At 43.9% G+C, this 21,701-nt stretch overlaps 1 protein-coding gene across 5 annotated transcripts; it reads left to right on the plus strand.

Moving 5' to 3' along the window:
- The first annotated feature begins 1,292 nt into the window (after nucleotides 1–1,292).
- LOC309516219 (cytosolic 5'-nucleotidase 1A-like) lies at nucleotides 1,293–18,497 on the plus strand. Of its 5 annotated transcripts, none has more exons than XM_082194869.1 (7): nucleotides 1,293–1,440; nucleotides 4,971–5,024; nucleotides 6,840–7,007; nucleotides 7,732–7,861; nucleotides 12,410–12,532; nucleotides 13,292–13,470; nucleotides 15,083–18,497. In XM_082194869.1, the coding sequence occupies exons 2-7, from the start codon at nucleotides 4,980–4,982 to the stop codon at nucleotides 15,383–15,385; spliced, it is 948 nt and encodes a 315-aa protein (XP_082050995.1). In that variant the 5' UTR covers nucleotides 1,293–1,440; nucleotides 4,971–4,979; the 3' UTR covers nucleotides 15,386–18,497. The 5 variants fall into 5 exon arrangements, with proteins under 5 accessions (XP_082050995.1, XP_082050994.1, XP_082050998.1 ...); XM_082194868.1 differs by having other exon boundaries at nucleotides 1,304–1,440; nucleotides 4,947–5,024; XM_082194872.1 differs by having other exon boundaries at nucleotides 1,304–1,440; nucleotides 4,966–5,024.
- Nucleotides 18,498–21,701: the final 3,204 nt, after the last annotated feature.

A 21,701-nucleotide genomic window follows, 5' to 3' on the forward strand; every position in this document is an offset into this window, starting at 1 on the left:
AGATTACGTTCAAAAACCGAGGTACCACTGTACGTCTGTTGCAGGGGTATTGTGTTACCCAAGGCTTCAAAAGACAGTGTCTTCTTACTGGGAAAATGTGGTTTTCTTCCCAGCTGGTGTGTCCTTTGCTATAGTGAGAGTTGTGTGGAGAAGCTGGAGATTGAATTTGGGACTTACGGCATACAAAGCATATACGCTACTGAGCTACAGCCTTTTCCTGTGAGTTAGATCTTAAAATGTCTGAAGTGTATGAAGTATGCGTGATGCTGAGGTGGGGCTTTCTTACAAGTGTGCTTTCTTGCACACTGATTTCATCAGGATGAAGCCTAGACATTTTAAAATTAAATGACTGTAACTCACTTGGCGGAAACTCAACAGCTCATGGAGTTGGGTGGCATTGCCATGTCAAAGTTCCTATCCATTTCAGCTGCTCTGGAATTTACAGGAAATATAAACAGGGTGAGAGTTGAGCACAGCCTTCGGTAAACAGTCTAAATACTATTACCAACCAGCCTGAATTTTACTGGCCTACCAGAATTCTCTCTTCCTGGCCAGTTGTCATAAAAAGCAGAATGGAAACATTGTTGCCAGTGCTTTCGATATTTGCATGTTAGTATTTTTAAAGCAGTTTCTTGTCAAAAGAGGAAATTCAAAGGCATTTCCCCTCCTTAGGTTTTTGTTTTGATTTTAAAAAAAATATTTGCTTCGTTCAAGGCAATAGTGCTCTGCACATGTACAGAGGCATCTGAATTATTATTTTTTAAGAATATTTTTTAATTTTTTTAAAAAAAAAAAAATATTAAAGATGTCAACCCTAAATCTATCTTGAAATATATAAATAAAATAAAACAGAAATGAAGGAGAGAGCAAAGACAAACACTTGGTAAAGAAATCAGTTTTTACAAATTCTCTTCATATGTTGATAGCTGTATTTTATAAGCAGCCAGTATTTTCATGAGGTTTGTGGCAGGACTATATTTAACAGCTGCCTTTTACAGCCCATAAAATTAAAGGGTTGTAGTAAAATTATAAGCAGTGAGAAGAAAAGTGCTTTTGGGAGGCTTACGGCTGATGAATGCGCAGCCTATCCCAAAATGAAAGGCTAGCCTAGGGCAACCCTGAAATTTAATTCTGGGCTTGTCTCTCTTTGCCCCTTAGCAGCGCTGCTCAGAGATGCCCTGTCATTGCCGTGATGGTTCCACCCATCGCCAGACTCTTCCTCACCCCACCGCTCTGGCATGTTGACAGCGCGCTAGCGCAAAGCACGCTGGGAAAGCGAGTCCGCCGCCTTCTTTGCCGTCGTCGGAAGAGGGAAGAAAGGCAGCGGCGTTGACCACAAATCCCAGAATGCCTGGCGCCTCTACTTCTGCCGGATAAAAAGAGGCAGCATCTTTTTCAAATACTGGGTGTTTTGGTTGAGACAAGTTGCATTTGCGTTTGGTGAGTTTCTCTCTTTTTTAATTTATTGTGCATGGGTGTGTTTTGCAGATAGGGAAAAGGAACCCACGCCATCCTTGCTGTTCGCTCACTTGTTAGAAGTGCTGCGGGAAGCTGCCGAAGTTGGTATCCCCCCGGGACGATCCTTCCCGTTCTTTTTTTCTTTTCGGACTCAGCCCTTAAAAGGAGATGCAGGGATCCTGCAGAAAGGAATCAGAGACGATCTCTGCCGCCCTGCTGCTGCTGCTCTTTAGCCATGCATTCCCTCTCAAACTTTGGGGCGTGCTAAAAGAAGGAGATCCGCTGGGGTGAGCTGAGCTCCACACCAGAATTGCGCGTGCTTGTAGGGACAGTGATGGGATCACAGGTCAAAATGTTAGCTTATAGCTCTGGCTTACCTCGGGGCTTGCAGGGCTCTGCTATGAACAACGGGATTTGGAGCAAATGACTACCAGGTCTTCTCGGGCTCCTGTGCTGAATCCATCAGATTTGCTACCAAAAAATTCCCACCTTTCCACACTTTTGATCTTTGGCGATCTAGGCCAGGAGTTAGAAAAGAATGTGCAGAAGTTTACCAGAATTTAGAAACAAAACAGGAAGTTGTTGGGTAACTTCCTAACTACCTACCAACCAAGGGATCTGTAATATGAGCTTGAATCCTGGCAAGACAGAGACACTATGGGCGAGTCGTTCCTGTGTCCAACAAATTTGGGGGGTGCTTTTGGATCCAGCTCTGTCACTGGGGGTTCAGGTAGCCACAGTGGCAAGAAGTACCTTTAACCAGTAGCGATTTGTTCAACAACTACAGTCATTCCTGGGCTGGGAATTCCTTGTCAGGGTAGTTTGTGCATTGGTTACTTCAAGACTGGATTACTGCAATGCACTCTATGTGGAGCTTCCCTTGTTCTTGAGCACTGTTCTGCACTGAGGTTAGTGCAGAATACTGCAGCACAATTGCTGACATGACTGAGGCTAATAATAATAATAATAATAATAATTTATTATTTATACCCCGCCCATCTGTCTGGGCCTCCCCAGCCACTCTGGGCGGCTTCCATAGAAACCAAAAATACAATGAAATATCACACGTTAAAAACTTTCCTGAACAGGGCTGCCTTAAGATGTCTTCTGAATGTCAGGTAGTTGTTTATCCCTTTGACATCTGCTGGAAGGGCGTTCCACAGGGCGGGCGCCACTACCGAGAAGGCCCTCTGCCTGGTTTCCTGTAGCTTTGCTTCTCGCAATGAGGGAACCGCCAGAAGGCCCTCGGCGCTGGACCTCAGCGTCCGGGCAGAATGATGGGGGTGGAGACACTCCTTCAGGTATACTGGACCGAGGCCGTTTAGGGCTTTAAAGGTCAGCACCAACACTTTGAATTGTGCTCGGAAACGTACTGGGAGCCAATGTAGGTCTTTCAAGACCAGTGTTATATGGTCTCGGCGGCCGCCCCCAATCACCAGTCTAGCTGCCGCATTCTGGATTAGTTGTAGTTTCCGAGTCACCTTCAAAGGTAGCCCCACGTAGAGTGCATTGCAGTAGTCCAAGCATGAGATAACCAGAGCATGCACCACTCTGGCGAGACAGTCCGCAGGCAGATAGGGTCTCAGCCTACGTACCAGATGGAGCTGGTAAACAGCTGCCCTGGACACAGATTTGACCTGTGCCTCCATGGACAGCTGTGAGTCCAAAATGACTCCCAGGCTGCGCACCTGGTCCTTCAGGGGCACAGTTACCCCATTCAGGACCAGGGAATCCTCCACACCTGCCCGCCTCCTGTCCCCCAGAAACAGTACTTCTGTCTTGTCAGGATTCAACCTCAATCTGTTAGCCGCCATCCATCCTCCAACCGCCTCCAGACACTCACACAGGACCTTCACTGCCTTCACTGGTTCTGATTTAAAAGAGAGGTAGAGCTGGGCATATAGTCAGCATATAGCACCAGTGCTCAGATATCTGCACTGGTTGCTGATTTGCTACCGGGCCAAGTTCAAGGTGTTAGTATACAAAGCCCTTAACAACTTGGAACCAGTTTACCTGTGAGATCACCTTACCTCATATACACTCACTTGGCTGCTTTGATCTGCAGAACTGGCACTGTTAAAGTTGCCACATAATACCTGTTCTACATCTGTAAGAACTTGATAGTTTAGTGTGGCAGCACCCTACACTTTGGAACTCCCTGGCCTGTTGATATCACAGAGGCGCCTTCACTGTACTCTTTTCGGCACCTGCTAAAAGCATTTTTGTTTAGACAAGGCAACCCAAATATTGAGAAAGTTGATATGAGTTTTAATTAATTTTAAGTTTGTTATTTTAACTTTTCAAAAGTCATTATGGTTAATTCATCTTATTGGTAACTTTATTGTTTTATCTTTTCTGTAAACCGCTCACAGGGTTTGGTTTCGTTTTACAATCAAGTGGTGTATAAGCAAATAAATAATGTTTTGCATTCAAGACCGCTAGTCTTGCTTACCTAGAAGTAGCTCCCATTAATTCCAGTTGGTCTTCCTTTCATGCAGATAACTTAAGTAGACCTGTAGGATTTTTCTGTTACAGTCTTCTGTAAGCATGTCTTCTCAGAAGCAAGCCATGTTGAATTCAGTGGGGCTTACTCTTATGAAAGTGGGGTTAGGACTGCTGTTTTAGTAGCCAAGTGGCTGTTGTTAACTGTTCAGTCTCTGGAGGCAACCCCTGCCAGCCCCACAATGCATTGCAAAAGTCTGAGCTGGAGGTGATCAGAGGCTCTCTCTTTCATGAGTGGCTGCGTAGTTGCTTTTTTAAAGATCCCTTGTATGCAGGGCCTGCAAACCCAGAGGCAAACTGAGACAACTGCCTCAGGTGGCATAATCCACAGGGGCAGCAGGTCTTGCCTCCAGAACATGTATCACCCATTGCTGCTGTGGTGGCAACGATGGCTGTGGTGTGCTCCTTGGAGGTGAGATCAGTTTGGGGAGAATGCTAGCAGGGTACCCTTTTATTTCTGTTTCTCTGTTATTCTCTTTGCGGGTGCATTTACAGTGGTACCTCAGGTTAAGTACTTAATTCGTTCCGGAGGTCCATTCTTAACCTGAAACTGTTCTTAACCTGAAGCACGACTTTAGCTAATGGGGCCTCCTGCTGCCGCCGCGCCGTCGGAGCACAATTTCTGTTCTCATCCTGAAGCGAAGTTCTTAACCCGAGGTACTATTTCTGGGTTAGCGGAGTCTGTAACCCGAAGCATATGTAACCCGAGGTACCACTGTATATTGTTTTGTGTTTTATATTGTTTGTCTCAGTGACTAATCTGTTGCTACTTCCTGGCTTTTATGTTATCTTCAGTTTGGCTCTGACAATGTTTTGCATAAATCTATGAAAAGTTATGTTTGTGCCACAGAGGTTTGCAGGTCTGTTTCCACAAATTATGGAAAGAGATAGCGTGGCATAGGTGTCATGTGCAATCTTTCTCACGGCTCATAAATGCTCCCTTTCCTGCCACTGGATAGAATGTAATGTGATGCTTGGTGCCTCAGCTATTTCCCCTCCTTCAAGGTCAGAAGCGGAAGATGGCAGACCTCGAAAGCACAGTCATAAACACCAGTGTGACCCAGGTATGGCATTAGTAGCTATAGTAGTTTATAGTCAGCATATTAAAGGAGGGAATGTATTTTGCTTTCTTTCAATTAAGCACAATAGGGTTCTAAACATAATGAAACTGGTTTCCCCTTCAGTATACACTAAGAAACTGAGGAGTCTTGTTTTCCAGACAAATACAGCCTGGAGATATGTGAACAGTACAGTACCACTGTTATGGGCCAGGCATAGGCAAGATGGTTTGGGACTACAATTCCCATCATCCTGACCACTGGTCCTGTTAGCTAAGGATGATGGGAGTTGTAGTCCCAAAACATCTGGAGGCCCCAGTTTGCCTATGCCTGTTATGGGCAACTGAAAACCAAGTGATTCAAATTTTAGTCCCAAATTAGAACACCAAATTGGTTCGGCATATTCTGTGTTTCAGAGACCATAGGAATATAGGAAGTTGCCTTGGATACTGAGTCAGATATTGATATTTTTATAATTTGGCTATTATTGGGGGAATATTGGAAAACTAATTTATTTACAAAAAAAAAAAAGGAAAAATGCCGAGTCAGACCATCGGTCCATCTAGCCCAGTACTGTCAACACTGATTGGCAGCGTCTCTCCCCTATCTGGAGATATTAGGGTTTGAACCTGGGGTGCTTTTCATGAAAAAGCATGTTCTCTAGCACTGAACCATTTCTGGGTCTGGAATGATCAGAAAGTTCCTCCAAAACAAAGCAGGGTGCTTCCCATTAGGCTCAGTCTAACTCAAAGGCAGAATGCTCCCCTGGGAATCCTAAAGGTCATTTCTCTGTTGTGAACTGTCAGTGAAGGGTTTCTATCCAAGGATGACAACGAGAGGGAATACTACCTTTATCCTTTCAGTCATTTGGTTCCTAAAACTCCCCCCACAGCTGCTTTTACCACCACAAGGTTGCAGATTTGCACGTACCTCACAAGGGCTAATAATAGTCCTCTCGTTACTCAAGTCAAGTGAGCAAGCCTAACCTGCAAGCTGCTGGTACCAGATGATGTACTCTGGCCTATTGCTGTTCAAACATGCCTAAAACTAGTCTGGCTGCTTTCTGTAGTTCCTTTGCCAGCTCACAAATTGAAGTCATGGGCTGGGAGTCCTGACACTGGAGTTCAAGTTCTGCTTCATCACATCTGTGCTCTCTGCAGGGGATGTAATTATAGCGATAGCTTGCCAGGATATACATGTTTCTGAGAATTAGTTTCCCAAGAAGGTAGAGGTATGTGCTACAAGCATGTTGTTGTTGTTGTTGCTGCTGCTGCTGTGTATATTCACAAAAGCAACACAAATTTTAAATATTAAAACCAGTTATAATAAACACAACTAATAAAAACCTTTAAAAGCATATCCAAACAAATAGAAGACAGGTTTTAGAGATCCTGCCTCACTAAGAGAGGCCACACATATTTAGAACTCCTTCAAATCAAGGGCCAAAAGCCAGGGTCAAAAGGGAAGTTTTTAGCCTGGCACCTAATGATAGATTGAGATGGTGCCAGGGAAATCTTCCTGGAGAGAGCATTGCACAAGCAGAGACACCACCCTCCAGACTTCTTATGAAAGGGGCTCATGAAGAAGGGCCTCGGATGATGATGATTACTGTTTCCAGGTCAGTTCGTGTAAGGAGAGGTGGCCAAAACATATAGCAGTGAAATAGTCTTAAATGCAAATAGTGGGGCTTTGAGTGGGGAGGAGTTGCAAATATACAGGAGAGACACAAATGTTCATTCAGGTTTCCTTCAGCGCAGTTTTCCCTCTTGACCAATGTTGGTTGCCAAACCTGGACTTTGTTCTCGGGCTTCTCCTCTTCAGAAAGATCCCAAGGAAGCTCTGGTCATTGCTGTGACAACAAGGGCCATTTTCAACCTGGAAAAGGAGCACAATATCTTTTTGACAAAGGGAAAGGAGGAGTACGTGAAGCATCAGCAAACGAACGAGAACAACCCTTTGGAGCCAGGGACAGCCTTTGCTTTTATCCAGGTAAAGTGCCCAGAACAGCTCAGTCAAAGCCTGTGTGAAATACAGACCCCCCTGTGTCTTTTAGAATTCTCATCTCAGAATTAACAGGCACTTTTGCTGTTGAAATGGGTGGCAGTAGATTTTTCACTTGCACTGTTAATCTGGCTTTGCAATATGCTTTACACCCATAGATTATTTACATATCTATGGGTGTAAAGCATATTGCAAAGCCAGATTAACAGTGCAAGTGAAAAATCTACTGCCACCCATTTCAACAGCAAAAGTGCCTGTTAATCTTGCCTCCCTCATGTTTCAGTCAGACAGTAAAGATGTTTTAAATGAATGTATAAGTGTTCTTTTGCATGCACATTCATACTTTGCCTTGCAAAAAAAATTCAGTTTTTAATATATATATATAAATGGTTGCAAAATTGCTTTGTCCCACAACTGGGGAGTGGGTATGTGAGAGCACCATAAGCAGTGCAAATACTGTACAATCAGTTTTGCCTGTGACAGAAGAAGTTCCCTGAAACTGCTAGAAAATTGTGGATCTGGTTTTTCTTCTTCACAACTCCCTCTCGCACAGTAGTATGCACCTGTGCTTTCAGAGTAGTGAAGATGCTTTCAAATACCGTAATCTGAGCCATATTTAAAATGCTAACACATTAAGCCTTACAGCCTTAAAGGCCAGGGTTTTATAGTAATGAATGGTAATGCACCTCTGGACACTTCTCCCCCGCCCCAGGCAGCACAGTTTGTGAACAAGAAACTTCTTGAAAGAGACCCAGAGGAGAAGGAGCTCTTTGACATGATTGTCCTCTCCAATAACAGTCCAGAGAGTGGTGTGCGGGTCATCAACAGTGCTAAGCAACACGGTAGGTGTCCTAGACATAAGATTGTTAAGCCATTTTCATTTCATTTCATTTTTTCCATTCATTGTAAATTTCATTCTTTCTGGGGGTGATTTTGATTTCCTCTTGACCTCGTTTGCATTTCTGCACATTACAATGACGAGTCCGTATGTATTGTGAATCGAGAGACGAAAAGAGGTAAGGACACTGGACAGGATACAAAGCCATTCATCCCTATGCTAGGAAGACAGCGCTTAGTATGGAATCAGAGGCTAGTTCATGCTTATAGAGGACCACTTTTGAGTGCCTTGGGAGACCCATAACTGGAGTAATCATCTAGAAAAAGGCTCATGCATTTGCACAAATCAGGCAGCCACTGGCAAATGTGGTTTCATTTATTAGTTTGTTTCAGTGATATATATCCTGCCCTTTGCAGAAGCCACAGGGCACTTTGCTAAAAGGTCAAATGAATTAAAAAGAAGTAAACTCTTTTTAAAAAACCACACACACTCATTTAAAATGTAAAGCACAAATCACCTAACACACGCCTCCCCAACCTTCAGCCCTCCAGATATTTTGGACTACAATTCCCATCATCCCTGACTGCTGGTCCTGTTAGCTAGGGATCATGAGAGTTATAGCCCAAAACATCTGGAGGGCCGCAGGTTAGGGATGCCTGACCTAACACTACATAAAGGCAGGACTGCACACACCTTGAAATAGAGGGAGTTCCATATGCAAAGAATCACCACTGAAAATGCACTTCTCTGGGCCCTCACACCACACAGTTCATCCTGCTGATCTTAAAGCGCAAATAGTCCCTGTATATTGCCAAAGTGTACACATGGAGGTCGCTTTAAGTGTGAAAAAACTCACAACAATACAGTGGTACCTTGGGTTAAGTACTTAATTCGTTCCGGAGGTCCGTTCTTAACCTGAAGCACCACTTTAGCTAATGGGGCCTCCCGCTGCTGCTGCGCCGCTACAGCACAATTTCTGTTCTGATCCTGAAGCAAAGTTCTTAACCCGAAGTACTATTTCTGGATTAGCGGAGTCTGTAACCTGAAGCGTCTGTAACCTGAAGCGTATGTAACCCGAGGTACCACTGTATACATACCAGGGAGTAGGGAGGAACAAATAGTACCAGTAAGTAACTTATGGCGGAATCCCACTAGGGAGTAAGCCTGTTGCATTCAGTGGGGGACTTACTTCTGCATAAATATGGCTTGGGCTGCAGCCTAAGACACCATCTTTGTTTTTTGATCATGATCCATATGAACAGGACTATATTGTTTGCAGGCAGAAGGTGAAGAAGGCAGGGAGCACTTGGCTCCAAAATTTAGTGGCAGCTCAGGATGGAGGATAATGTTTGGCCCACATATTTCAGTGCACTGACCAAGTTTGCACTGAAATTATCTTTCGGATTTCACACCTCTCCAAATGTTGCGAAACAGTCGTTGCGTTGGCTCAAAGAATGTAAAAAAATCTGTTGAAATTTGTGCATTATATAAAGTATGTTTAGGATTGCCCACATTGCAATGAAATATGTACTGAAATGCATTGTTTGCGATAAAATATGTGCTTAAATTCACATTTAACTATGAATTTTCATGCTTTTAAACACACACACACACACACAGGTAAATGTGGAAATGGGATGGAACAGACTCATAAATGAACACACGTGGCAGTGTCTCGTATTGCAAATAGTTCAGTCTATACTTATCCCACATGTCAACTAGCTTCCTTGAAGACTTGTGTCTGTATGTACCCCTGCTTCACCACTGTGGGAGAGATGTGGTTTCCATGCAGCCCGATCTTCCTGTGACTAAGTCCACATTCCAAAAAAAATCAGAACCAGGCACGTACTCCAAGAAGGAGATGACACTTTTAAGAATCATCTGGGTTATAGCTGTGAATATGAGCTCTGAGACTTTGCAGCCTCCCCACAGCTGGCAGAGAAAGGGTATGTGCTACAAACATAAAACTATGGAGGGAAATTTCCACAAAGGACGCAGCAGGGAAGAGCAGAGAGCAAGTGCTGCATTTACATCTTGGCAAGGTTGCCACTTTTCCTGTGGTGTTTATTCCCCATTGTGTGAGGATGTGAGTTGGGGACACTGTGAAGTTATGTGAGCAGAAACACAAGGCTACCTGGAAGCAGCCAAGGTGTGGTCTCAAGCTCTGACTCACCTAGGTACAGTTTAACCAGCTGTACTTATTTCCCAGGACTTGTATGGGTAGAACAGGCACTCTTGAGGGCGTAACGCATTGCGAGTGATGAGGGGGGAAGGCACCTGGAACCAAGACAGGGTCTTTCAGATTCAGAATGCAAGGGCATGTGAGCCTGAGACTGCCTCAAACTATCAGCACCATCTCATGGAATTCCAACAGCAGAAGCACCATTCTTCTCAAAGCAGTTTATACTAAGGGTAGAGAACTAAGGAGATGAGGGGTCAGGCATGGCCATGGAAGCCAGAGGACCATAAGTACTGCCTTGCCCTTGGGCCCCAAACCCCTCTTTCAGGGCTTGGGTATGTGCTTTAGATAACTACTCCCATCCCTGTACGTGCATCAAATGTAGAAAAACCCACCATTTGAAGATCACAACTTTCTGTAGTTCCTTCCTCTTTCTTTATTAGTGAAAATGAAAGAAAACAATAAAAGATGCAGAATAGTTTGCGGGTGTTCCAATCGTATGACCACTTTAATCATTTTGCCATGCTTGACAGCATTTATAAAAACAGAACAGCAGCGCTGTTAGAATACAATGGTGCCTCGCAAGACGGAAAACTCGCTAGACGAAAGGGTTTTCCGTTTTTGAGCTGCTTCGCAAGACAAATTTCCCTATGGGCTTGCTTCGCAAGACGAAAACGTCTTGCAAGTTTGTTTCCTTTTTCTTAACACCGTTAATACAGTTGCGACTTGACTTCGAGGAGCAACTCATAGAACGCAGTGTACATAGTAGCCTTTTTTGAGGTTTTTAAAGACTTTGGTGATTTTTGAAGCTTTTCCAAAACTTCTTTTGCAGCCATTTGGTAAGTTAAGCTTTTAAAACTTTTTTTTGGGGGGGGTTGGATTTTGGGTTGGGGTGTTTGGAATTCAAGGACTTGGTGTTGGGAAGGGGTTTGCAAGAATCTGGAAGCTTGTGGTTTTTTTTCCTGCATTTTTATGATTTTCTGTGACTATTGGGCCACTCTGCTGTTTTTTTTAAAAAAATCTAGATTTGAATTTCTGTGTGCTGGGTGGCTGGGGGAACAGTTGGGGAGGGGTTTGCAAGAATCTGGAAGCTTGTGGGTTTTTTCCTGCATTTTTATGATTTTCTGTGACCATTGGGCCACTCTGCTGTTTTTTTAAAAAAATTCTGGGTTTGAATTTGGAAATGCTCTTTACAGTATGTGTGACTTTAAAGAGCACTTAATAAACTCTTGTAGTACCAAATTTGGCTTTGTTTGGACTTTTTTTGACCATAGGAACGCATTAATTGATTTTCAATGCATTCCTATGGGAAACCGTGCTTCGCAAGACGAAAAATTTGCTAGACGAAAAAATTCGCGGAACAAATTAATTTCGTCTTGCGAGGCACCACTGTAATATAATCATAGATTCTAACAGTGCTGCTGTTCTGTTTTAGTAATTAGTACTGTTGCTTAAATCCATCCCAAAACAGAGCAGGGCTGTATTGTGTCCTGTACTCTATTGTTCCAATACTGTGTGAAGAAGTTCAATTTCTCAATAATTACATTATTTTGGCACCTCCCTTCTCTGACTCTTACAAAGTTGGATTGAGCAAGCCATATCTCATACCTGCAGACACTGGCCTTCTATAGATGGTGAGGTAATCTTTTTGCAATGCTGACTAATCAACAATAATCAATTGAGTTGCTATTAAAAGTGAACATTTCCACATTCTGATCTGGCACTTTAACCTACATATATCTAAACAGGATAAACAACTGATTGAATGCTAGGTCAATGCCAATGATTTTCTTGATTTCTATTACAACAGAGAGTCAAAACTGCTTAATATTAGGATGGGACTAAAAAAGAACATATGTTTACCCCATCAGAGTTGCACTCCAACACTGGTGCTGTGACTGGGCATAGATTTGACTGAGTCTGTGAAGTGTGGGTTCTAGGGCACCAATGGGAGCTTTCCTCCAAAGGCTAATGCCAACTTCAGGGGTGATTTTTGTCAAGGTGGTGACCGGGGAAATGATTGATGATGCCCCTCGCTGTGCATGACAGTCCTGATCCTCCTTGGGCCTCCCCACATTGGCATTTTAAAAAAACACTATGCCCATGAATTGCTTACATGCCATTGACATTGTATCCAGTTTGATCCAGAATGAAAGACTTGATACTTTTTGTTCTAGCTGTGCAAGTAGCACTATAGTGACATCTGGTGACAATTTCTAAGTGTTACACAACCAAGATTAATAAGAGGTTGCCTAGTTCAGCCCTGCAAATCAGACCTTGTAATATGGTATATTTTCTTCTAATATGCTTAAACTCCTTGTAGTCCCCCCTTTACAACTGACTGCACAATATTTATTTGCCCCTGGATTAAAGGTCTGGAGATCTCCAAGTTTTGTTTTGTCAGTGATGAAGATTCTACCCAGTACTTGAAAACCCACAATGTGAAGCTTTTCCTCTCAGCTGACATGACAGATGTGTGCAATGCGCTTCAGAGAGGTTTGTTTCTGTTTCTTCTTTTCTTTCGCCTAAAAAGTTCCTGTTACAGTTTGTTGACATTGCTTTGATTTTATGTCCTGGGCCTACCATCTCTCCTTCCATATGTCCTCTCAAAATTATCTGTGCACCATCAAGTTCAAACAACAGAGAAATGTGCTTGCTCTCTTGCTCCGAAATGCTGTTTGTGGGTTTGTACCCAGGATAAATCCCGGTTGGTGTCATTGTTTAGTGTGGTAAGTTCCTCTAGCGGCGTGATTGTGAGAAAAGTCACATTCATTGCTGAAGAGGAATAGCGTTTCCTTGCAATGTTCCTCACACTTCTGAACAGACATCTTGAGGAAACACTGACCTGTTCAGCTAGTGCACGGGGAAAGTGGGAGAGAGGCTTCCACCCTAGGCAAGACTGCTTCGTCTCTTCTGCTTTCCCCTGGAGCCTGTTGTTGTGACAAGGCAGCTGCATCAAAGACAACCTGTCCTCCTCTATTTGAAGGCTGACAGCAAAATAAAACAAAAAATAAAGCAGTCAGTTGTGACATCTAAAAGCTTTAATAGTCATGAGCAGGCTGTGAACCAACAGAGCATGCCTCACATCTGTCACTTCCAGAGATACGCCACATCTGTGTCTGCTTAACCTCAGGAGATCATTTTATGCCAGAGAATAGGATATTTAAATTGGGGCCTAGCCCAAGCTGTGTCTATCATGCATCCTCTGCTGAACCACTTCCAGACAGGCAATCTAACCGTCTCTCTGTCATGCAGGAGTTTCAGCAGCACTCATCTTCCAGCAGGAGATCCAAGCTCCCAGCACCCAGCTGCGCGTCGTTTTTGACGGTGATGCTGTGCTCTTTTCAGACGAGACGGAGAGGGTCTTTCGTGAGAAGGGGCTGGAGGGGGCTGTGGCATATGAGAAAAAGATGGAAAGTGTGCCCATGGGAGAGGTGAGGTTGCTTACTTTTCTTATCCTTTGCTGGGACCGCCCCCACCAAAAGTGTATGAGTGATTTCTCCCTGTAAGACTCTATAATATACATGAATCACTATAACTAGCTATTGAGATCTTGAGCAAGGGCGAGGTGGCAAGGTCAGGGTTATGCTTAAGTCGATGGGCTTTGCTCATGCAGCCGCACATACCCAACTGCTGAGAAGATGATCCTTTAAGTAGTCTGTCCTGAAGCCATGCAGAGGTTTAAAAGTTCCAGAAACAGATTGGGAGCCAGTGCAGCAGACCCTCCAAGTGTCCCTATTTTCCAGGGACAGTCCCAGATTTACAACGGCCGTCCTGGTTTCTGGCTTGATCTCAGAATGTCCCACTTTTCCTTAGCAAGTCCCTATTTTCATTGGAGAAATGTTGGAGGGTATGGAGTTATGCGACCCCTGAGCCTAGAAGATAAGTCACTATGCAACCTTTAGAAGACATCTGAAGGAAGCCCTGTATTGGGAAGTTTTTTTAAAAAATGTTTAATGTTTTACTATGTGTTTATATATGTTGCAAGCCACCCATGTGGCTGGGGCAACACAGTCAGATGAATGGCGTATAAAAAAGAAAACTATTATTATGGAATAGGACATCCCTATTTTCATTGGAGAAATGTTGGAAGGTATGGTGATGGTGGTGGTGCTGCTGCTAATATTAATTATTTTTATTTTGTACCCAATCCATCTAACTAGGTTGCCCCAGTCACTCTGGACGGCTTCCAAATCATGGGGCACTGGTGTAATATGATCATATTTACCACTCTCCAGTAATAACCTAGCTGCCCTGTTTTGACCAAGTGAAGTTTCCAAACCATTTCCTAAAGCAGCTTCATGTATATAATGCAATGCAGTAATTCAACCACCAGGTTACCAGAGTGTGGATAACAGCAGCAAGGCTCATATCTGTACGGTTAGTGGAAGTGGGGAGGCTGCATTAGAGGCATGATGGGTCCTGACTGGCAGAGGCCTGAGAGAGGACGGATGGATTCACACAGGCATGTTCATTACCTGATGACTACAGATGATGTGTCTGACAGTTTTCCTATCACCTGGCACTATCTCAAACCTGATTCTTTTCAATGAAGGCGATGAATATGTTCAACTGCAAGTCATCCAACAGCACATATTCACCTGTCAGTTGACTCTTTGAAATGCCACAGTTCCCCCACCCAATTCAAAGGATTGAAGTGGCCAGGAAGGTTATTCTTTTGATGGGGCTTTGCTGCATTGATTTATCTTTACAAAGCAATCTTCTCTGGTTTCTGTACTTTGATCTAGTGAATGCTAAAGTCAGACAGACAACGTACACTTTAAAACTCTTCTCCCATGCCCTGATGAATGATCACATATACACTGACTTCTTTAAAAACTTGCCGTTTTTATAATCACTCCTTGAATGTTGTCACTTGGATTAAGTAAGATAAACCCATGTGGTTTACATTATACTTTTTAAAAAAATAAAAAACAAGATCCCAAGAATCCTATTGTCCCCCTCTGATTAGAATTGTTTGGTTTATAATTTACTGTTCTGTGGAATAATATAATGCCTCCCTCTTTCTTCTACTGTTTTTTACAGGGCCCACTGAAAGCATTTGCTTTGCATCTTGGCAAGATGCGCCAAAAATTTGGCAAAGAGGACTCTCCCATCCGCATTTACTTGGTAACTGCCCGCAGTGGCCGTGACATGGGCATCCGGGCCATAAAAACGCTTCGGGAATGGGGCCTGGCAATTGATGAGGCCTTCTTCATGGATGGAGCACCTAAAGGCCCCATACTCTCCAAGATTCAGCCCCATATCTTCTTTGACGATGGTCTTCACAATATCCAGGGTGCCCAGGATGTTGGCATACCCTCTGCCTTGGTTCCTTGTGACTGCTGACAGGGACCACATCATGGCCCCAGTATTGTGGCACTTGAACAAATTGAAGGATGGCTGGGCAAATCTTCAGACTGACAGGACAAAGTTGAAACGGCATTGACTACATTTAGGGACCAAGGGAACAAAACTGCTGCATGAAGATACAGTGTTGGCTGCTTTGCTGCGATATATTCTGAACAAATCCAAATACTGTATATGGACCCATTTAACTTGAGCAGCGGAAAGCTCATAAAGGAACAATGACTGAAGTATAACAGATTAACTTGATAGCTAAATGGTGACTGGAAAAAAAGCAGAGTGGTTGCTGGGGTTCTTTTTAGCCTTTTTTTTGCACTAAAATACATTTTCATTTAAATGCTGTTGCTCTAATATTTTATATATGTGTATGCAAAAAGATCAGAAATAAAAACAGTGGGTTTTTAAAAATACAAAGCTAAAATGGCACTGATCAGAAATATAATGGTGAAGTTGTCCTAAGGCATAAATGCAGGAGATAAGCTAATCTCCCCAGAATTTCACTGAACTCATCATTGATTCATTTTATTTGTATGCCACTTTTCCACAAAAAAATGCTCAAAGTGGCTTACAACAAAGAAACAGGACGAATTTCAAACAAACACCACAAAAACAAATTTATAATAACACAGCAAAACAATAATAACTACCAACAGAACCACACCTCTGAGAAAGGAGGGAAGGGTGGCTCCTAAGGTAGTCCACACTTGTGGTGATAGTTGCACTCTTTCCCCCAAATGTTGAATTTTCTGCTTCCACTCATGCAATAGGACCTCCCCCTCACCTCTCCCCAAGATCCAGAAGGTTCCTCAAACATCTGGAGCAGATTTTCTGGGTGCACAGAAGTGGAGGCGACAAGGCAGTCCCACATTACCGTCCCAATGAAAATCCACCCACCCCAAAAAGCACCTGTTATTTATCCGGGGAAGAACATTTCTGTTAGTGCACATGGAAATAGATTTTTAAAAATAAATAAATTAGGGTTATTAAGGGCCTAGAAAGCTCAGTAACATGCAATGGTAAAAATCCTCCAATGCAGCTTTAATGGGGGGGAGGAAGTTGTTTGCCCCTAGGGACAAATAAAATATTAGCAAGTATTACATTAGGTTTATTGTTACAGCCTGGAAGGAACTGCAAACAGAAGCATCAAAGGTTCATCATGAGAGAGTGCGTACATGAGTGCCTTATTCAGCCACATCCAGAATTCTGCTGAGGTCAGTGGAATGTTGACTTTAAGTGGGGCAACTGATGCAGAATCTAAAACTGGCCAATCTATTTATACCAATGTTATCCACACGAGGGCAGCACAGAGCTCTCTACCAAAGCAGGCATCGTTTAGCCCAGACATTTTCAACCTTTTTGAGTCCAGGACTCCCTTGACCAACTACATTGTTTCTGCAGCACTCCTGTGGGGCTCAGGAGCCCAGTTATGTCACCCCTCGCCTGCAGAGCTGACCGCCTCTCGACCTTTCTTGAACACCCTCCCTTGTGGAGTGTTCCATAAGGTTACCAGACGTCCCTGTTTCCCGCGGACCAGTCCCCAGATTTACAAATCAATCCCTATACAAAATCCATTGAAGTTGAAAAGGGTGCCCAGATTCATTGAAAAATATCTGGTAACCTTAGTGTTCCATCAGCCTCCTCTCCTCTCTCCTTGGGAGTCCTCTGGGCAGCTGCTGCCGCCATCCCTGGTCTCTAAGGTGCCCCACCCCCCACCCCCACCCCCAAGAGAGGTGCTGCCTGCAGAGCTTATAGTCAGGGCTACTGCAATAAACAGCTGTGCAAGCCTTTGGGAGGCGGAGGCATCAGAGGAGGGAGGGAAGGAAAGAGGGGCAGAGGCCAGTGTTGCCTGCAGCACCCCAGACTCGTTCAGTGCACCCCAGGGTGCCACGACACACTGGTTGAAAACCACTGGTTTAGCCTATCCCTGCTCTTTCTAGTACAGTCAAGATTATTCTTTGTTTGCTTGCTTGTGAATATAACATTCCTTTCCCCCCTCTGACCTCGAAACAACGTGTCAATGTCTGTGATAGGTCTCTTTTTAAAAAATACCCTGTATGGAATCCCTGTCAAGGCTGTATAGTATATATTTTAGCATTTGCAAGTTTGACTACTCTTTAGACTTCCCACTCGCTCGCACACAAAAGAACAAAGAACACAGAAAACTAGCTTATACCCAGCACCAGACCATTGGCCCAACCCACTCGGTATTGTCGACAGTGATTCTTGGCAGCTATCCAGAGTTTCAGACAGGAGTCTTTCTCAGCCCAACCTTAAGATGCAGGAAATTGAACCCAGGACTTTTTGCATACAAACCATGTGCTCTACCACTGAGTTGGGCATTTGCAAACTAGATGGTGCAGCACTTTGGAAGGCAGGTAGAGCAACTGCATGCTTGAATCCTATTCATTCTGCGTGAATGAAGCTAACACACCAGGGAGGAATCTTGGCGAAAGCAGTTTTCCTTGGCATCATCAAGGTTTTGTTTTGTTTTGTTTTTGGTTTTCTGTCAGGAAGCAGTCAAACAGGTTTCAGCTTAATATTCTTATCAGCTTTAGCCGACCTGAGTTATTTCTCGATTACCCAGCAGAAATAAGAGTTTGCATTTGGCTGTGATGCACTATTTTGTTCAAATTAGTTCTCCGCCACTTGCTGCACACCCATCACATTTATATCAGCTGAATCCTTTTTGCCATGCTGCATAGAGCTTGGGACCAGGGCACCTGAAAGATTGCCTCACCCCTTATAATCCCAACAATCATTGTGCTCTGCAGATGAGGGCTTCCTGCAGGTACCATCTTATAGGACCCTCACACCTACGGGTCTGCCTCTCCTGGTATGTCCCACAGAGGACCTTACGGTCTTCAAACAAAAACATCTTGGAGGTCCCAGGCCACAGGGAGGTTAGGCTGGCTTCAACCAGAGCCAGGGCTTTTTTGGCTGTGGCCCCGATCTGGTGGAACGCTCTGTCACAAGAGACCAGGGCCCTGCGGGACTTGACATCTTTCCACAGGGCCTGCAAGACAGAGCTGTTCCACCAGGCCTTTGGCCAAGGCACAGCCTCCTTTGGTAATCCTCACAGAACTCTAGCGCAATGGTTGCCATTAATTTGATTTTAAATTGATTTTAGAATGCTATTCAATTAATTGATTGTGATTTTATGTAAACTGTGTTACTTTTATTGTTAGCCGCTCTGAACCCAGCTTCGGCTGGGGAGGATGGAATATAAAAAAATAAATTATGATGATGATGAGACCCATTCTGCACAATGCAGGGTAGGGGTATTTATTGTGGTGGCAGTTACCCTTTGGAATCAATTAAGTAGCCATAGAAAACATTGCAGACTGGGTTAGAAAACAAAGTGTAACATCACAGTCCTTTCCTTTAATGTAGAACCATTTGCAACCATGGTGATTCATGAATTTGACACACACATAATTTGCAAGGAGGAAGATAACCTGAGACCATCCCATCGTAGCTACACCAACATTGCCAATTCAGTGGCTCTGCTCTGGATCTGGGAGAGAATTCACTGCAGGAAACAAGCCGTACCGCATAGCGACATCAAATGAACTCTCTTAATTAAGACCTATTCCCTTGGCTTTCCTGACAGTCGTGTTAAAGGCTGACTCAGTCAAATATCTGAGCGAAAGGGGATTAAGCAAGGCCAAAAAAAAGTGGTGCAGAAATGAAAGACTTGCAGGTGGGAAGGACATGATGAGATTATCCAGATGCATGGTGGGAAGAGGGAAACAACCACCCACAGGCCTAGGGTGTCTCTGTCACCTGGACAAACAGGAATGCTCAAGTGTGTAATTGCTGAGGAAATAATGAGCCGTCTCTGTGCCATCAAGTTCCATCAGCATATAAGGTAATCACACACTATGCAAAATATGCCTAAAGAGAGAAAGGGAAGGGTTTGTCTTGTTCTTACCAGTAACTCCAAATTATTATTAATTGCATTTATAGCTTGCTCTTCCACCAAACAGCTCCAGCTGGTAAATATACAGCTCTTCTCTCACAGAAATGCCTAAGAATAAAAGTAGGTAAGTTACACTAGTAGCACCTGTTCCTTTCCCAAGGTCACCTTGGGAGCTGAATAGGCAAGTAGAGATGTGAGTCTAGACCTCCACAGCTCTATTCAGGGCAGTATTTGGGCTTCCGGCTTCCTCTTCCAGATTTCCCCAGATATTTTTTTTTTACAGAGCACTGTCCTCAACCATCTTCCTTCCCCCCAATGTGACTCAGCTATGCAGTTTCCTCTAGGGCTCAAGCGAAATTATCTTTCTGTAAGTGCTGTTGTTTGAACAAGCAGCCACATGAGGTGAATTTTCGCGCTTCATGAATGGATGGCAAAGCGGGCCTTTGGACCGCCGAGGTTACTGGCCACTAGTAACGAACCGAAAGGGTTGTAATACACTTTGAAAGGAAACAGCGAGCTTTCTGGCTAAAGCTGTTTTGTGGTGCAGCTGAGGCCTTATTATCCAGCTGCCTGACAAGCCCTGGGAAGCTGACCAAGACCAAAGTAGCACTGAACTGTTTCCAAGTACAAGGATAGATCCCCAGCAGATGTCACCGGCGTAGCTTGACTGGACTTGCTGAAGCTGTGGGTTTGATGTACACCAGCTGGACACCTTACCCTGAGGAGAACGCAGAAAAGCCAGCGTTACTGAATAGGTTTATGAAGTCATTAAAGACTGGAATAGAGTCCTTTTCATTATGTCATTCAAGTGGTCACTCGGAGCACGATTGCCCTGTATCTCTCAATTTTTGGCATTTTCCTTCCATTATTGACAAGAGTCCAAGGGTGTGGGGTTGTTTTTTTAAGGCAGATTTTGAAAGAAGTCCACAAAAGTTACTAACTTTAAAGCTTTAAAAAAACAAAAACAAAAAAACTTGCCTACTGTGGGCTGGCAAAGAAAGAATGGTGAGCTCCGTGACTTGGTGCAAAGAAAGAGGGTTCCCTCCTCTGGCGGCTCTCTTGGTTGCCATGCTGGGCAAAGAGGGGGAACAGAGCGATCCCTCCCCTGGCAGCATCCATGCCCACCTGAACAGAATCCCTTATCACCTATGGCTACCAGCCAGGTGCCTAAATTAAAGACAGTTGTAACAAGTATGGTCCATTGCCTCACCACAAGTGAACCTGGCATTCTTCCTAGGGCGGAATCAAAGGCTCGCTTCTTTCCACCATACAGCAGCTTATTACACTCACAAGCAGATGGCAAGATCCACATAGCTGCCACATTGGAGCTGTGCTCCCAGTATAGTCTCGCCATTGGTTCCTTGCTCTGCTTACATTGTCTACAAGCTGACATTTTCTCTCCTTGAAGCTTTGTACCGGGGAGGATTAAGTCCCCCTAGGAGATTGAATCTCCTTATCATCAAAAGCTTAGGAAGGTCCTGAAAATGATGGATGGAACGCTCCAGTAAAGTGTTCACTGTGTTGGGCTGTGGCTTCCTTCCTGAACTGAATCAGATGCCTTTTTAAAACCCAGACTTTTGAGCTTTAGACCATTTAAAAAAAATAAATCCATAAAAACCCATGACCTTTATTTGGTTTTTTTGTCAAAGTTGTCCAATTAAAGTCAGTGGGTTGTATCCAATGCACTTGCCCTGTTCAGTCAAGGACTTCTGCAGCAGAACTTCCTCTCCCTCTTCCCTTGCCTACCCCCACAATCTGCTCTAGAGGGTTTCCAGAATGGATTTTGGAGGGGTATGTTGGGGAACCAGGGCGGGGGGTAGAGTTTTGTTGCACAAGTAGAAGTCTTTGCATGAATGGGATGGCTTCATTGCATATAACCCAGAGGATGTTGCTATAGACAAAATATTTGAAGGTGGGGGGCCTTAATATTAATTTTGCATAACTTCATAACATCAAACCTTTTCCAATTCAGTACTGTATTACCAATTTCATGATTTCTTGATCTTGTAACACTTGCTGGTTTTTCATTCATGTAGCCCAGCACACAACAGACTGTTAGTAACACTCCCTTGCTACTTAGAATTCTTTTAACTGGGGGTGTGATGGACAGACCCTGGGTCAGCCTCCTGGTGACCCAGTAACCAATCAGAGCTGGGTGGAGTGTTATCCAGTCAGGAGAGAGAGAGAAATATTAAAAAGTTAGAAACTGGCAGTCAAATGTGTGATAGGGCTTGTTTGTCAGTGAGTGTTAGTTAGGGCTTGAAAAGTACCTAGATAAGAATCTATTTAGAGCCTGGTTAGGGACGAATTAGTGGTTAGCTAGGCAAGGCAACCCAGATTGTTTCCCTGAGGTGAAGGCAAAGATCCTAGAAGGGGCTG

This window comes from Podarcis vaucheri, assembly GCF_965113315.1.
Source record: "Podarcis vaucheri genome assembly, chromosome: 1".
NCBI classification, from domain to species: Eukaryota; Metazoa; Chordata; class Lepidosauria; order Squamata; family Lacertidae; genus Podarcis; species Podarcis vaucheri.

What these genes read in the sequence shown, in the direction of transcription:
- LOC309516219 (XM_082194869.1), top strand. Translation starts at nt 4,980, where the DNA reads ATGGCAGACCTCGAAAGCACAGTCATAAACACCAGTGTGACCCAG. An exon ending in CAACAGTGCTAAGCAACACG is followed by an intron (nt 7,862 to 12,409) that starts GTAGGTGTCCTA and finishes CCTGGATTAAAG; the next exon opens with GTCTGGAGATCTCCAAGTTT. An exon ending in GTGCAATGCGCTTCAGAGAG is followed by an intron (nt 12,533 to 13,291) that starts GTTTGTTTCTGT and finishes TCTGTCATGCAG; the next exon opens with GAGTTTCAGCAGCACTCATC.